This window comes from Salarias fasciatus, chromosome 20 (assembly GCF_902148845.1).
Source record: "Salarias fasciatus chromosome 20, fSalaFa1.1, whole genome shotgun sequence".
NCBI classification, from domain to species: domain Eukaryota; kingdom Metazoa; phylum Chordata; class Actinopteri; order Blenniiformes; family Blenniidae; genus Salarias; species Salarias fasciatus.
This window is the reverse complement of record NC_043764.1, coordinates 11,728,898-11,745,682: the sequence shown is the minus strand read 5'-3', so window position 1 is coordinate 11,745,682 and position 16,785 is coordinate 11,728,898. Positions and strand designations below refer to the sequence as shown.

The 16,785-nt window shown below is 40.8% G+C and overlaps 1 protein-coding gene across 1 annotated transcript; it reads right to left on the bottom strand.

Moving 5' to 3' along the window:
• Positions 1-9,240: 9,240 nt before the first annotated feature.
• mul1 (mitochondrial E3 ubiquitin protein ligase 1) lies at positions 9,241-13,229 on the bottom strand. Its single transcript, XM_030119751.1, has 5 exons — positions 13,144-13,229; positions 12,047-12,174; positions 11,880-11,967; positions 11,566-11,686; positions 9,241-10,434 (listed from the first exon to the last, which is right to left on the bottom strand). The coding sequence occupies exons 2-5, from the start codon at positions 12,149-12,151 to the stop codon at positions 9,702-9,704; spliced, it is 1,047 nt and encodes a 348-aa protein (XP_029975611.1). The 5' UTR covers positions 12,152-12,174; positions 13,144-13,229; the 3' UTR covers positions 9,241-9,701.
• Between the last annotated feature and the right edge of the window lie 3,556 nt (positions 13,230-16,785).

The window sequence follows — 16,785 nt, the reverse complement described above, 5'->3', positions numbered from 1 at the left end:
AAAAGCGAAGTCATTATTAACTGGGAGCGTTTTAGTTGTAAAATCCATTTAAACGAAATCCAAAACTTGATTAAAACTTTATAATACATTTGCAAGCGACTGGTGCAACCTAATCCAGAGGAAGTTCAGCGAGAAAATGCCACTGCCAGTTATCACTGTCACAGCTCATTTACCGCAAGTGCCTCAACAAGGTGAAAAGTCGGTAGAAAAAATGTCTTCACTGCAGTAACAGGTGGTTCTTTATTCCTAATTCAGAACAAACAGGTACATTTCTCCATCATCTCTTGCCTTGTCAACATGTTGCAGCAGTGATTTTCTTCTATTTCGTCACGGTGTTGCTTTACTCAGGTATTTGTTTTCCACTCAGGCTTGAGTTGCATACGTTCCTCTGCATGAACTAACCAGTTTATGTGACATTGTTCGATGACCGAGTTGCCCTCACCGGAGCCAGTAGTGCAGTATTTTGCCTCTGAAATGAGAAATACAGAGTAGACATAGTAATATTTTTTGTGCTGTAATTGCAGTAGTCAGTGCAGCTGTAACTGTAAGAACTTGTATTTTGTACTGGGTCAGGTGTATAGTGCTGTATCTATTCAACTTGCTGTTTGTGCCTTTGAAAAAAAAGAAGAAAAAAAAAAGGATTGTTGGCAGTTTGAGGCTGTTTGGAAGCTTCTGTAGTGTCCTTATAACTGTTGATGGGCTGCAGGTGCATGTAATAAACTGATTCTCCAGCCAGAAGTTTCATTAACATAGTGGTTTTCTTACAGAAGAAATTTTTCTCTCTTCCAGAACAAAAAGAGTGACGACATCTTTTTCAGCACCTCATCTGAGTGAATTTTTTTCTCACGTGGAGATGATTACTTAAAATCTAGATTTCCACTGACATTTCCTGATGATCTTTCTGTGTTATAAAACTAAAAATTATTTTTTTGGAAACAAGTTAAAAGAGCAACCGTGAGTTCAAGCTTAAAAAAAAAAAAAAAAAGGTCTCTCCAGATGAAGAGAAGATGAATTGCACCTTTATAGGTTTATTTTATGGGACAGGCGTTCTGTCTACTTGACGTCAGTGTTTTCGGGGCATTTAGAACAATTTCTGACATTCTCTTGTACGTTTTCGTTATTCGTGTCATCCAGTTTGACCAAAAGCCGAAGTTGTCCGTGGTATTCCGTCCATGTCAATGTTCTCATCTGGTCTTGTGAGCACAGAAACATCACTAGACGTGGTTTTGTGTGAACTGACGTAAACAGAAATGTTATTGTCTCCACTGTGCACGAGGTCTCAGGCAGCTGAAGCTTTATGCTGATCGAACTAACGCATTGTGAAGGCAGGTCAACACAGGAACACGGATGAGACTTTATTCCTCCCAGCTGCTCATTGAACAGGTGCACTTTTTGTGCTGTTTCGAACCGCGCTGCCAACGTTTGACTTCACTTTTGGAGGGAGATTGTTTTCAGCAGGTACATTATTACAGTCACCCAACTGTGTAATTTAAAGAATGATAGTTTACTGATATGGAAATTCAATCATGTAGATATCAATAAATCCATGCACCAGTTATCTCCAGAAGACAGACGATTGGATGTAGGAGGAATGGTTTGATTGGAGAAACAGACTACTCCTGTATCATCTCAGACATGGCATCCAGGTGGCACATATGAGAGGAATCACAAAGAATACAGTACATGATGTCAAAGTTTTGACTTCATAGTATCTTTAGTTATGCAGATGACACACTCTGCTAAAACTGTGTGAAGCTCACAGCTAAATCTTAAAAAAAAATCATACATTTGATATAATATTTTCAGCCAACGAATAAAAGGCAGGGTACACTTCACCGATCAGCAGCCATCCTCTTCCTAATTACTACTAATTAGGAAGACGTGGCTCTGTCGACACCATCCACAATATCATGAGGTAAAAACACTCTAAAAGGGAGGGAGGGTGTCGCGGTTCATGTTCATGTTGTGTTCTTTTTGTGAGACTCTAAATCTTGTTTTCTCTCGTTTCATTCTCCCTGGCTTCCCTTTTTCGTGTCTGATTGCTGCTCCCATCCCGACGCCTTTCACCTGTGCCTGAGTGTGTGATTGTCGTCACCTGATGGCGTTGGGTTTATAATGGGCTGGTCTTGTTGTTGGTCTGTCTGTGTGTCTCTGTGCTGCTGAGAGTTAGTCCTCGTCTCCTTGCTCCATTAGTTTAATGGATCTGGCTCCGGCTCCCTTGCCTTGAAGAGTTTGTCTTTTGGTCTTTTTCTCTGACGATAAATTGAGTTTCACCATCAACAACGATGGTATCTGGCGATGTCCTCTTCTATCAACACAAACAGAACGGCAGGGGAAGACCGGGTCAAAAAACAATCAGCTTTCTTTTAAAAATGACTAATTTTTATGATTCTGATAATCCCCTTAATTCTGCTTTAGAAATCAAACAAGACTCAGCCACTCCTTAAAAGTCTGTATCTCAGTGAATTTGGTCAACTTGAGGGAATTTGAGAAATAGTTCTTAGAATATCTAAAAACATACTGTGTGAGCTGAGAGATGTTTTGCCTAAATTTTGAAGGTTTCAAAAATTCCCAGGATGCCAGACTGAACTTCAGTTTCTCCATTAAAAAGATTGCTTGACTGAAGAGACTTTGTATTTCTTTGGATTAAGAGTTTTTCATTGTTTGTCTTTCTACTGTTGCACAACAGTCATGCGTCAATTGCAGGAGCCAAAAATATGTACTTGTGGGTGGAATGTCATACAGCATGCATGCAAACTCCCAAATTTACCCACAAGTTCATGTGACTTTTTGCATTGTTTTAGAAACGCACATAAAGTATGACTCCTCAACGAGTTGCAAGTAGTTGCTGCCCTGTGAGACGCAGGATTTACACTGTGAAGCGTTTCAGAGCTATGCGTGTCTCTAATCAAGGATGTTGTGACATGACTGTTTTTCAATAGCACACAAAGAAAAGAAAACTACCTTAGAAAAAGTTTGAAACTTGTGCTGTTGCTAAGCTACTGACTCGGCCATGTGAAAATCTGTTTTCTGAACTAAAATGCCAACCTTTCATTTATAGAGCTGGCCATACAATACGTAACATAGGATGCGTTCAGTGGAAGGTGCAGAGAAAAGAGTGTTTTTTTGTTTTGTTTTTTTGTTTTTTTTTTTTGCAAAAGTAAGCCTTCTCTGAACGGAGCCTTATCTTTCATTTCAGTTCCTGCTGAAATACATCAAACAAGTGGTTTTGTTGTGCGCTCGCACGTCATCACAGCGCACCGCAGAGTGGAGGCCGACGCCTAATTTAATCCAGACCACTATATCACAGGGGTTCAGTGTGCACATAAAAGGCTGGCAGAGCGGCGCACGGGCTCGGATCAAAGCTTTAAGGCCAGCAGAGAGAGTGGAGCATGAGGAATGAGTGTTGTCTCTTCTTTAAGAGTTAAGATGATGCCATAGCATTAATGCCTCTCTCCTTTTTCCTGCTTGGTTTTTCTTTCCCAGTATCTCTTAAAAACACTGCTCACGCACTAATAGTGAACGTGCGCTGGGTTAGACAGGTTACTTTCACCCCACTGATGATTGGTTGTTTCAATAGAAACTTCAGTCATTGTTGTTTGTCATTCGTGTTTGTGATTATTTATTTGCAGCACTTAGTTTCAGCTTTTACAAAGCGCTCTAGAAAGGAAGCCGCATGAAAAATGGCTTCCCTCCTGTCTAATTTTACTGATTTATTCATCCCATTTCCAGTCCGACTCCATGAAGCAATAGATACGGTGGCTTCGCCTTGACGAGGACACTCTAATGGCCCATTTAATGATTGCACAAACATATGTCACTTCCAAGTAAATTTAATCAGGAAAGGGATTCTAATTAAAAAGTAAAGATTCACAGGAAGTTGATGAATCGTCCCTTCAGATAAATTACATTAATTGGGAGCCGTTAGCCGAGCTTGCACTCCACAAAAGGTTGCCAGTCAAGCACTGGTTTGATGCTCAGCTGTTTTGTGTCACGTTTTGGATGCAAACGCGGCACGTGTGCACAAAGGTTGCATTTACTGGATTTAGATTTTTGCAAACTTTTTTTCTAAATACATGGAGTGAGTAAATATGAAATCTGCACGATGCAAAGTTTTCAGTAGTCATGCAAATAAAGTGACATTCATGCAATGTGTTAAAAACCCTCTGACACCTGTTCATCACTCGTGTAAAAAACTGTTTAATGGTCGGGTGTCAAGCTGACATGAAGCCCGGTTGGAGCTGAATTTTGTAGCATAATAGCCATTGTTACAGAACAAAGCAGCACAAGTACAAAAGTTCATATTTAATTCTCTCCCTCTTTGAAAAAAAAATCCTTGAATAAACTGAAACATCTTTGTTTAAAATGACCATCTGAAATAAGGTCTAGTTCAGGTTGCTGCTGAAAAAAACGTGTCACAAATTAAGCAATTAAAATCATGAATTCTGCCGCCTTCGGTGTGCATGTTCTTACAAATTCACACTCAGTTTTAATTTGATCTGTTCATTTGGCGAGCAAAAATTTTCAGCATTAAAAGTTGCCCGTCATGTTGTGGGTCTGGGTTTTGTGTAATGTAGTGTGACTCTGACTGAACTGGTTCTGGAGCAGAAGCTGTGTTTGACCTTACCAGCCAATAGGATCAATACTGAATCGTATCAGGTTATCCGTCCTACTTAAGCTTTCACTTTGAAAGGCAGAGTTCTGGGTCTTGCATTGTAGCTCATATTTTCAAAGTACTATATTCTGATTCCATTTTTTTTTTAAATACACTCTCAGCTCTGAAAAGTGAAAGCCACTGTTATTGGTAAAAGTAAAAAGAAAAAATAAGGTTTTGGAGCTTGCAGGTCAGAGCTTCTGTCATTTTGCACTGCAGCATTATTATGAATGGGTTAAATACATGATTAAAAAACAGGTTTTGACTTAGAAATAATGAATAGGTGAAACTTGCATTGATAGAGGTCATTTTTACATATGAATAAAATGTTTTCATTTATCAACCTCTCTCTGTGAATGACATAGATCTGGTTTTGCACTGTACCTTATTTTATATATTTGATTTATGATGCTTGAGTTACATTGATTCAGTTGCAGTCGAGCTTTTGATGCTCTTTGTCAAGCTAAACTGATTCAGTTCCCCACAAACAGAGGACAAGAAAAACATCAAGTCACACTGGACATTTCCTCATTGAAACCATAGTTTCTTTCTGAAAGAGCTAAAGATCCAGGAGAGTTTTACGGTCATATTTTCCACATAAAATATCTCAGGGATTTGAAAAAAAAAAAAAAAAAACAGTTTTAAAGACATATTTTCATTTTATTTATTATTATTATTATTTTTTTTATCTTTTTGTTTATCTGGAGGCTTGCCTTGGTTTGGAACTGTATTTACATCTCACTTCAGTTCCAAAGATCTGTTTTGATTTAGATAAAATGACCACAGCAGGCTGTCACATCGCTACTACATCCACAAGAGGAATGATCTGAAAGTCCTTTTCTGTTAAGTTAAGCAACCATTTTACTCTCAAAGGCACTTTGTTGTTAGTTTTCGAGGGCAGCGCAGCAGCTGTGCCCTGAAAACACGACTTGGATCTTTATTCCTTTATGCAGACACACTCCAAACGACAGCTTGTCCTCAGCTGTGAAGGTGCCACGGCGCCCGCTGACAAATGGCACAGAGAAGAAAGTGGAGCCACCGGCCCGACGTCTCCCACCTCTCAGATGAAAGGCGTGAATGTCTGAAGTGATTCCAGGGTTCTGCCTTTTAATGAGTGCATGCTTGTTAAAGAGTGACACCACTTCCTTCCATCCTGCAGAATGAAACTACTTTCATGAGCCTGAAGTGGAGAAAGGAAGAAAACACAGCGTGACAGAACTGAACAGGATCCGCTCTTTGATTGCGGCCTGTAGGATTATTTCGTTTTAATCAATGGAGATGATGACCGATGCACCTGAATCAATGAACTCGACTTGACTGCAGATTTCTTTTTCTCTTCACACTGACAGTCCTGCTATAATCTCCTGCAAGAGGCAGTTTCCATGGCAGTTGGAGCATTTACGCCACTCTCAGTCTTTTCTCAGGCGCTATTTGCTTTATTAATCCTTCTCCAGCTTAAGATCATCAGAGAGAAACAAATTGTTCTTGAGGATGTGAAAGTGGGTCAAATTGTGCATTTACAGGAAATCAATTTTTTTTTTTTTTTGTCTTTTTTTAATGTCATCCATCTCATAGTAAACACTGTGGTATTCACTTCTGTCATTAAGCCCTGTGTTCTGCTTTTGTGGTGTTTTTGTTTTGTTTTGTTTCATTTTTTTTTTTGTAAAACCGCAATCCTCATGCACAATTAAAATGCAAAACTCTTAAGTGGGGAATAATAGCAGGAATGTCTTTGATGGTGCTCTCTCTGTCAGAGCAGCGACGGTCACCGCTGCTAAAAGCCCTGCAGGATGGACTGAAGTGTTTCCATGGTGTTGAACCGGAGCTGCCGCCGCTGCCGCTTTCATGTTTGCAGCCCAATCAGGAAGAAGTGGATTTGTTAATGTGCGACTACTGGCTGAAGGAAGCAGTGTGTGTGCACAAGAGGCTTCTTTCAGGATCCTCGCTTTGGAAAAGTACACTTGAAGGAAAAATAGCGTCAACGGCAAAAAGCAAGGGTTTTAAAAGAAAAGCCGTACAAAGAAAGTGTCTGGTCAAAAGGAAATGGACCGAATGGAAGACGTTGACTGATCATTCTTCTGTTTATCTTTGTTTTTTCTTCTGATTCATCCAGAAAAAGTCAGAAAATAACCTGACAAGGATGTTTTGGGATGTTTCCCAAGCAGGCAAGGTAGAACATGCAAACTCCACACCAGGAGCGCTCTCGCAGTCATGTCGATCAGTTTCATCACTTTGTTGGAAAATAATTTCTTTTTTAAATGTTTTCATATTCTTACAGAGTACAGAATTCACTGCTACAACACTTGTTTGTGTTAAAAAGAAGAAGAAAACAACCCACTAATTTAAGAAAAATTGGACCCTGAACCAAAACAAGGAGCAGAATGATATATTTCTAAATCACTTATGGCCCTGCTGGTCATTTTGGGTTGTTAGTGTGGACAGGGAGCAGTGAATAACGGCCTTTCTACCTGATCACACTGTATGTCTGACATTTAGATCGGCTTCCTTCAGAGACCAGCTCAGCTCTGAAAGGCGTTTATCTGTGAGCCTGCTGCTGAATACTAATACAATGATAATGCCAAGGACCCAACATAATGTTAAATAATACATCTGGGGATTCTGGGCATAATATGGGTTTTAAATGCTGAATAATTGGAAAGAACAAAAAGCTTCTCTCTGTGTCTCCAAGTGCTATAGGCAGCCGGAGCCCTGTGCGCATCCCTGCTGCCCTGAGACGTGCTGAAGCATTTCTCCTCTGTCTCCTGGCTTCTGGACTGACAGACGAACAATAGTCACACTGAACAATCTATTTTTTTTTCAAACATTTAACCTGAAAGCTGTTCTGTAATTAAATAATTTCATGGATAAAAAAGGACAAAAGAAGCTTTACAGAGACAACAAATTTCTGAAATCATAAAGACAGGGGGTGGCACTAAAAGTGAAACAGCTGTTGCAACACAAGTTAAAACACCCACGTTTTGAAGCCTGTTGATGCTTTCTGAGCTCCAAGTCCTTTTTTTTTTTCCTCCTTCACAGGACAACACCCCCCTCTCCTGGCAGGAAACTCCACTCCGTCAGTCCATCCATTCAGACAAACCTGAGGACAAGGCTGCCAGTATAATAAACATCAGAGTCAAACTCATTACTTCAGTTAGTTTGGAGTGATTTCACAGCAAGGTGTGAAAAACCAAAACCTTGTTGATTTTTTTTAATTCTCTCTATTATCATTATAATGATGTGGATTGAGTTTTTAGAGGTTGGTGGTTTACTGTCCAGAGCCTGGGGGTCAGGGAACCAACCCTGATAACTTAATCTGGGTCTGGAAACACGGACTACTCCCACTCTCCTCTCCTCGACTCCCAGTCCAATCAACATCTAATGAATGAACAAAGCATTACAGCATTTTCACATTGCACTGTTCTTTAATGAGGTTTCAGGTGCAAACAGGCGACGGTTACGGGCTCAGAGTCCAACGATCAGAGGAGGAACTGTTCCCGGGGTGTGTGGCCCCCCCACCACCTCCTCCTCCTCCTCCTCCTCGAGTCCTCAAGTTGCCACTCGTTCCACATACGGAGTCTTAATGTTCTGGAGCCCGAGCACCTGTAGCCTGCTCCTTTATTAGCCGACATCTGGAGGGAAATCAGGAGCCAACAGGAAAGGGTCGGCCTGCTCCCCCACTCGGCGCCTCACTCTTTTGTGATGCAAAACTAAACTATTTTGTGTTTATAATAAAAAATAAAGCAGCAAACCAGACCGAATCCAAACCATAAAACAGACTAATTGATCATTTTGGACAGGTTTTTAAATCAAACCTGAACATGATGATTCCCAAAAGCGTCTTAAAGATAAAATGGGGGAGACAAAAAAAAAACATTGATGCTGAGAAACTGAGTGCTTCTCGCTCGCTGTGTAAACACCGAGCGTCGTGCTGAAAGAGGATGCAGCGAGTGAAAGGATGCTTTATTGATGTTTTTATTGCTTCTGCTCATTTTGAAGCCTCTACCTGGAACAGAGAGCGCAGACTCAAAGTATCTTCTGGCTGAATCTGTTCCCTTTGTAAGAGATAAGTGGATGTTTTTGTGCAAGGTCGCTCGCAAGTGAACGCAATAAACTGAAAGAGAAGCAAAGACACAACAGCCGAGCGTTCCAGCCGACGGTCCTATTGATAGCTTCATCATCTCACAGTCGTAACACACATTCATTAAATGTCACAACGCAGTCGATGGTGAACGCAGATCGTTAGCGCCGTCCTCCCCTCCCTCACAGACCTGGCAGCCCTGCAGGATGGCTCCACCGGACAGGGAAACAGAATCGTCCAGCAGGCAGCCAGGAGGCTGAACTCTTCCCATGTGACAGGCATCAGGTTTGATTCCTGTAAGTTCTACAGGGGGAATAGTGCAGAGAGTTTGGATCGGTCAGAAAGGCCGATCCAGACTCTCATCTTAAAGCTTTCACTAATAATTGTCCCTTTTAAACACTTTTAATCCCTTTGTTTTCAGGTGGATTGCCTTGTTTCTGGATGGTTCTCTGTAAATACATTTGGCTAGCTTTCCCAGAACTGCTCTGCTTTTGTTTGATTTAATTCATGTTTACATGGAGGGAGATGAGGCGAGACGTGTGTGTGTGTGTGTGTGTGTGTGTGTGTGTGTGTGTGTGTGTGTGTGTGTCATTGACAATAAAGCTCACTTTGACCTTTGACTTTAATATGAGCAGTTTGACGAAACACAAAGTTCACCTTTGTTTAGACAATGAATATTTCCAAATTAAAGATTGTGTCACTTCCAATATTTCGGCTTATCAATCAGTTTGACAGTTCTGGACTCTGGTTTCTGGGAAGCATTTGTGTGATGGACATTTTGTTGTCTGAATACAAAGCAAACTAGTTTTCTGTCTCTAGATGACAATAAGACTTTCAATCCATATGAATTCCACTTTAAATAATTTGATTGTTGTTATTGGACCATGACTTTGACAATCAGTGGCAGAAAAAGCAAAAACAAAAGCAGGAACAACAAAATCGACACTTTTGTGAAAGTGTTTTCTGGTTTCAGCTGTTGTAAAGCGGCACCACCCTGTGGATGGGCGCCCTGCAGATTGGGCAGGTCTTTGGCTGCGGCAGCGCCTCGTAGCACTCGGCGCAGGAACACACGTGGCCGCACTCCAGGAAGACGCAGGCGCGCTCGCGGCTCAGGCACACGGTGCAGCTGCTGGGCGACACGCTGCCCTCGTCGATGTTCAGCTCGCGCATCCGCCTCCTCTGCTGCTCCTTGAACTCCTCCAGCATGCTCCTCTCCTTCCTGCTCCTCCTGTGGCGCTCGTACCGCCTCCACAGGATGTAGAGGAGCGTGGAGCAGGCGGCCACGCCGAACAGGACGGTGAGGATCCGCCACAGCCGCACGCCGTTGCCCTGCTTCCGGAGCAGAGACTCGTAGTCCAGCCGGGTGAGGAAGTAGCAGAAGCCCTGCTGTTTGGGGGGCTGCAGCTTGATCACGTTGTTGTCCAGGACCAGCTCGCCCACGCCGGTGACGCTGTCGCCCAGGCGCAGCATCTCCTCCGTCTCCTGGATGCCTTTGGGCCGCTCCCCGCTGATGAAGTGGCCGATGGCGTTGGACAGGGACTGGACGGTGGGGTGGAAGTTCTCGTAGGTGGTCTCCAGGTTCAACTCGGCGGCGTCCAGCGGCCGAATGACCCGGACCGAGGTGGAGATGTCATCATCGTGAGGCCCGAGGGCGAACGGGACTGTGTTGGTGCGCTGGTGGATGACTTTCTCTGTGTTGTTCCTGTTTGGACAAACCACAGTTAGAGCTGCAACTGAGAAGTATTTTCATTAGAATTTGGTGAATCTTCTTTTCCCCAAAGTCTAAACATTTAAATAACAATTTATAACACTTCAGCAGAGGTGGACAGCTTCAATTAATCTGCAGGCACAAAATGTCATCCCCACACTTCTCTCATAAGGAAATATAAAAGCGACAGCGACTAATCCCAGAAAATATTAGCTTTTATTTGTTATTCAATACTGCAATTATAGAGAGCTGCAAAACCAATACCATAGTTTCAGAAAATCAGAAAAACAATCAAAGGGAATTATTGCACATAATGAGTACAAACAATGACAAATTAAAGAGTGAAATAACTAAATAATAAAAACATAATTCCAACAACTTGAATGGGTTCTTCCTGGAATTATTGAAATATTCTGCTATTTTGGAGTTCGACTTGTGGGCCACAAAGACTGAGAACCAGGGCCAGAAGTGGTCTGCTTGTCCAAATTCGTACCACTGTTACTGATTCAGAAGTAAATAAAAGTCATTCTTACAGTAGTATTGTGCTGGGAACATCTGTAGATTTTTTTCCCCCCACTTTTGTTTCTAATGAGCACAAATATATTTTCTTTGTTTTTACAAAATTTCCAAGTTATTATTAAAGATTTTGAATTGTCTGAATGGCGACGTCCTTTTTTTCTCTGATCTAAATTATGTGAGCATAAGTATAAACTTATGTCAGATGTAGTGTTGCCTTCTCTCATATCAAAAGAGAAGAAAAAAAAAGGTTATTCAATGTGAGAAATGTCTGTGTTGATAGTAGCTTTGCGGAACAGAAGCAGCTTCTCGCTGATTTTCAGAGTTGGTTGCAACTGTGTGCTGAAGCTGCCGTCGTGGTCAGAAGAGCCATCTGCTGTGCCGAAGACACGACGCCGACGCTACTGCTTTGTGAAGGATTTGAACGGCTGGGAGGAATCATGTCATCTTTCTGCACAGATGTCAGTTTTTGAAGACAATATTCTGACTAATATGAGAAAAGACTGCTTGGAAGGGTTTAACACAGCAGACTGAACAGAACTGAACAAACAGAACTGCGCAGAAATGCCATTTCAGCTTCATTTGTGTTTAAAGTTAAAAAAATCTTACCAAAGATGAGTGGTGCGATTCCACACCATCTTCTCCTCTTTCAGCGTCAGTCTCTCAATCACACCTTTGCAGTTATCAACAAACTGGCTGTTTAGGGTCTCTTTAACAGATCTCACCACACCTGGGAAAAACAAGTCACACAAATACAATGAAAAGTTACAGTTGTTACTGCATGGGAAGCATCAAGCAGGTTCTAATTAAATGCAAACTTTGTTAATTGTAATGTACATTCTGTCCTATAATTCATACACAAAAGTCAATCAATCCTAAGTCATGTCAAGCCGAAGCAGAAAATAGTAAACTGTGAAGCAAACCTTCTATGACAGCATAAGGGACACATCTTCCAGGAGTTTCGGACAGCAGGGCTTTTAAATCCTGGTCAAGCGAGATTTTTTTCGCTTCCTGTGGGAAAGAAAAATGTGTCTCAAGCTGTTCTAATTCACAAGCAAACGCTCAGCTGTTCAGTAAGAAGGCCTTTCACCTTTAATCTCGTCACCGTAGTGGCTCTGCTCTTGTACATGGAGTAGAAGACGGCAGTCAGAGCTGAGCTGGTGGCCAAAACCACAATCGGTGCCGTTGTGTCCATCCTGCGATCTGCTGCACTCAGAGCTGTTACAGGAAAGGGCACAAACAAAAATATATTTACTTCTGCCAAAGCTACAAACAATCTAATCCAAACACTCCATATGTGCTTTAACAAAGCAGCTGATGCAGTCAGAAAATTCTTTATTGTGTTTTCTGATCCTGACTGCAGCAGAAGGCGGTGAAGATGCTGAAGTGATGCTGTTCCTTATTGAGAAGTGTGTTTACATTTTCTCCTGTGTGTCAGTGGGATGGACAAATAATGACCAACACCTCTGAGACTGGTCCTGTCCACTAATATGACAAGCTGCAGTGTCAACAAGAAGCATGGTTTTACCACTGTGATGATCTCAAGGAAAATAAAGCCTTCCTCACAAAGAAAGGATGAGAAAATTACTCTCATCTGTACTAGCTACGTATGTCTGAAGGGTTAACTCTGACTCTACTTTCACTTCATTATCCTGCTATTTGTCTCACAACAAGAAAATACCCGCCTGAAAGTATATCAACAAGCTGAGTGTGAAATCAAGACGCTGATTCAAGCCAACAGATTAAGTATTAGTAATTAAATAACTGCAAGCAGACATGAAGACAGTGAGCATTAAGTCATAATATTCCCAGACTGACCTTCACTTCATGACACACTGACAACAACTTTCTGTTTCGCTCCACACCAAGAAGGAAATTAGCTTCAGTTCACACAAGATTAGCCAACTATCCGTCAAACTATCACCTTACATACTTATTTTACTGATGTGAAATGCTATATTTTTGTTTGAAGCCTCCAATTCACACCGTAGAGACTCAAAGGATGTTTAATTAACAACAAATGAGCTTCCTGAACAACTGACAGTTAGCTTAGCCACGTTAGCAGTTTGCTAGCTGACTCTTCGGGGCTCAAAACGACCTCACGATCAAACCGCTGGTTTGAAATAGATTTCGGGTGTTGTGTTATGCACACTGACATTTGTAGCAACGCGTACGGAAAGGTCTCACCTGAATTCGCCCTGGTTTTCCTGTCAGCGGACCTTAAACAGCAGAGCCTCACGGATAAACAGTGAATCCAACGACCTGCAACTCCCACCTCCTCCAGCAGGGGTCACTGTTGATCCACACACCGCCCAGGGTTCTCACCCAGAATTATTATTTTACCTCTGCAGGCATAAAAGTAACGAAATACTAATACTCGCATTACTGCAATCAATCAAGTATTCTTGGGAACTTAAAGATTTATGAATGATTTTCTGAAGCATGTAATTTAAAACATACTTGAGAACAAACACAATTTGTAGAGTTTACTCATTTTCAAATCACAAGCTGTAATTTGAATCAAATCAACATTCAAACCTTTTTATTAGTTTTTTAAAAAGAAAAAGAAAAAAAAGCCAGATTGTTACCTTGTTTTTTTTTTTACAATATTGTGATTGATTTTGATGAGCTTTGTTGTTTATCTGAGAAATATGCAATAATGGAAGATATAGCAAGGTAAAAGCCTATCAGTAAAAATAGTCACTCTATTTAATCTGACCACAACTGTGCTTCTCACAGCTTCAGTGTGAATCCAGTAATCTTAATAAGACTCTACACTTTGGTTTACTAAATGTGAGATCTGTTTTGGGTAAGTCACTTAATTACTGAGAAAAAACAATATTGTGATGTTTTCAAGAGAAAATAGTAGAAAATGAAAACAATAGCAGTACTTATTGAATCAGACCCTACACACTTCAGTTATAATGGGTAATTTTATCATTCACTGTGACATTCCAAGAGATAACAGAGTTAAGAGACTTCTGAACATCCTGAACAATTGATCATTGTTGATTGGTTAAAAACTTACCAACACATAAAGTAGTTTGAGAGAATAACACTTTGTACTTATATATTACTAAAGCTTCCACTAATATCAGCAATGTGAGAGTCTATCCGATTATGTTTTTGTTTTGTTATTGTGAGGGAAATCATTAATTTTATTATGAACTATTCATATTTTTTGTGGATCACTGAGAGTTTCATTTGATGAATTTTTAACATTGGATTCTTGTTGTTCAACATGGGAAAACAGAACAGGTGTAAGTTTTAATATTCAACCAAAAATGTCGAAAATGTACTACTGATGTATAGTATAGTATAGTATAGTATAGTATAGTATAGTATAGTATAGTATAGTATACTGATGTGTCCATAAGCCAGCCTGGTAGTCAGCAGTACCCTTGCTTTGTTATGTTTTCAGAAATGCAATGGCCTCATGTGGTTGTTCAAGGTTTTGGATGCAGGTAAACCACATAGTTCAGGTGCATCAGTGGCCCCCTTTCAAGTTGACTTCCTTTTTCAGGTTTATTGAAGGACAACATATCACTGGAAGTGGAACAAATGTGGAAATAAATCAAAGAGAAGAAAGCTTTTGCAACACTGGGACCCTAAAAATGAGGAAAAACATTGGAAAAAAATACTTAAAAAAATGAAACCGGTGAAAATGGCTTGTTCCTGAATGAGGACAGGGACTCGTGGAGTTAGATGAGAACAGAAACCAGGAAGAAACTCTCTGAACGCCTGAGGACTGCTGGCACACTCGTCTCAAAACATCACTATTCACTCAGGGTTTCTAATATTTTAATCACCTTTATAAATAACATTTTTAATTCATTCATTCACAGTCACAAGATATTATATCAGTTTCAGAGATTATAATTCATGCTGTCTATGTTGTTAAACTGCATTAGATTACTGATATTTTGGCCAGTGAGTGTAAATGAAAGCATTAAAAGGAGATCAACGATATGCACAGGAGAATATATAAGTTTTAGATTTGTTCTCCAGATGTTGATTCACTCCTAAGCTGTTGGTTAATTTACACGAGGGCTTCCTCCATGGCTGCACTAGCTGTCTCTGTCATTTCCTGTTAATAAAGTCATTAGTTGCATCTGTGCAAGTCAGCATGTCCTCCTCTCTGCTCTGCAACATATGCCAGGGGAAAGTGCAATTATGTACTAATTAGGAAAAGACACCTTTAATCAGGTAATTTACTACTGGACTTGGATCTCATAACTGTGTGATCTTCATAAAATGTAAAGGGTTTACAAAGCTCTCAGCTCTCTGCTTTTTGGATTTGTATGTGTTGTTCATCCATATTTATGTTTGGATTTCTTTAGTTTCACAGTTTAATAAGTTCAGACTGGTTATATAATGATGAAATTCTGAGGCTGGCGTTGCACCTACAACAGAAAAAATTTCCATCAAAATGTGAACGACCCAGTTTATACAAGGTTTGAGATAAAATGATAATCATTACAACCTGTGACCTGATTCATAAAAAAAAAACGGCTGAATAATTCATCAGTAATAAGGTAATTGATTGTTAATTGTGCTCTGTGTGTTTTCTACAGGAAACACGATGAAGCCGCTGATCAGCTGAAGGAGAGTGAACAGCACAGAGCAGCTGATCATGGACCAGGATCAGACCTACTTCAATTTTGTGATCCAGTAAGTTCCTGATGACATTTTGCAAAAGGTGTGAGGACGCTGCTGTTGGATCTCGGCTATATTTCTCAGGTTTCTTTTGGGTTTTAATGTTTCTGAAAATCAAATACCTCCTGGGAGTTATGGTTAGAAGAGGCATACATGCTTATTCCTGCCAAAAGATAAAGGATGGTATTAAAATGGTTTGGTAATTTGTGAAACTGCAATCCATATTTTTTGCTCACATTTACTTTTTAATGCAGCAGAATGTACTTACTCTTGTCCCATTGCAGAGGACATAAAGTCTGCATAACTGGAAGGCGAAACTGATCCTTGATTTCATTCTTCGGATGATGTGGGAGTGCCTGTGGCCCACCTGAGGGGCATAAGACCTCCTCCACCCTGGGCCGACCCTCTCACGATGACGTTCATTCAAGGCTGCATACAAATTCCATGTTTACCTTGAGTTTGGGTCCACCTATAAATCACTGCATTCAAGCACATTTGCTTCAAAAACAAATTCTCCGATGGAAACTGGTAATGCACAGCGCAAGTCAGTGAACTTACAGCAATGGGCTCGCTTTGCTTTTGATGAATTGCCTCTTGAAAAACACATTTAAAGCAAATAAGTGAATTTGCCTTTGTGCGCGTTGCCTCTTCGGCCGGACCCATTGCATCACGCGTACCACGCATCTCATCAGACTGCTGCGTTCTCAACCGGCAGACACCGTCCTGTACAAAGACGATGTTTTAATGAAAAATTCATGCACTGCTGACACTCAGTGATTCAGTCTGGTCAGCTAAACACTACATTTTTTGCAGAAAAAGAAAGCAGGTAGTTTAGTCCAACACCCATCCTGAGATGCAGACATTAATTTGCAACTTTGAATCCACTCAAAAGAGCTCTCCACGCAGGAGTTCTGAGTTCAGATCGAATCGTCTCATCATTTCTGATACGTTATCGATTCAGACCTCACATTGTCAAAAAGTTGCATTGCAATCCATCAAAACACTCGTACGGCTCAAGGCTGTGAATGAATTACCAGAACGTGAACAGAGGAACAAACACCCAGGAACCATCTTCACTGAATAATACTTCTGCCAGGAGCGTGAGCAGAACTGTGGGATGGGGGTGGGGGGGATCAATTTCAGTGATATTTTGCAGGTGTATAACACTTCTAA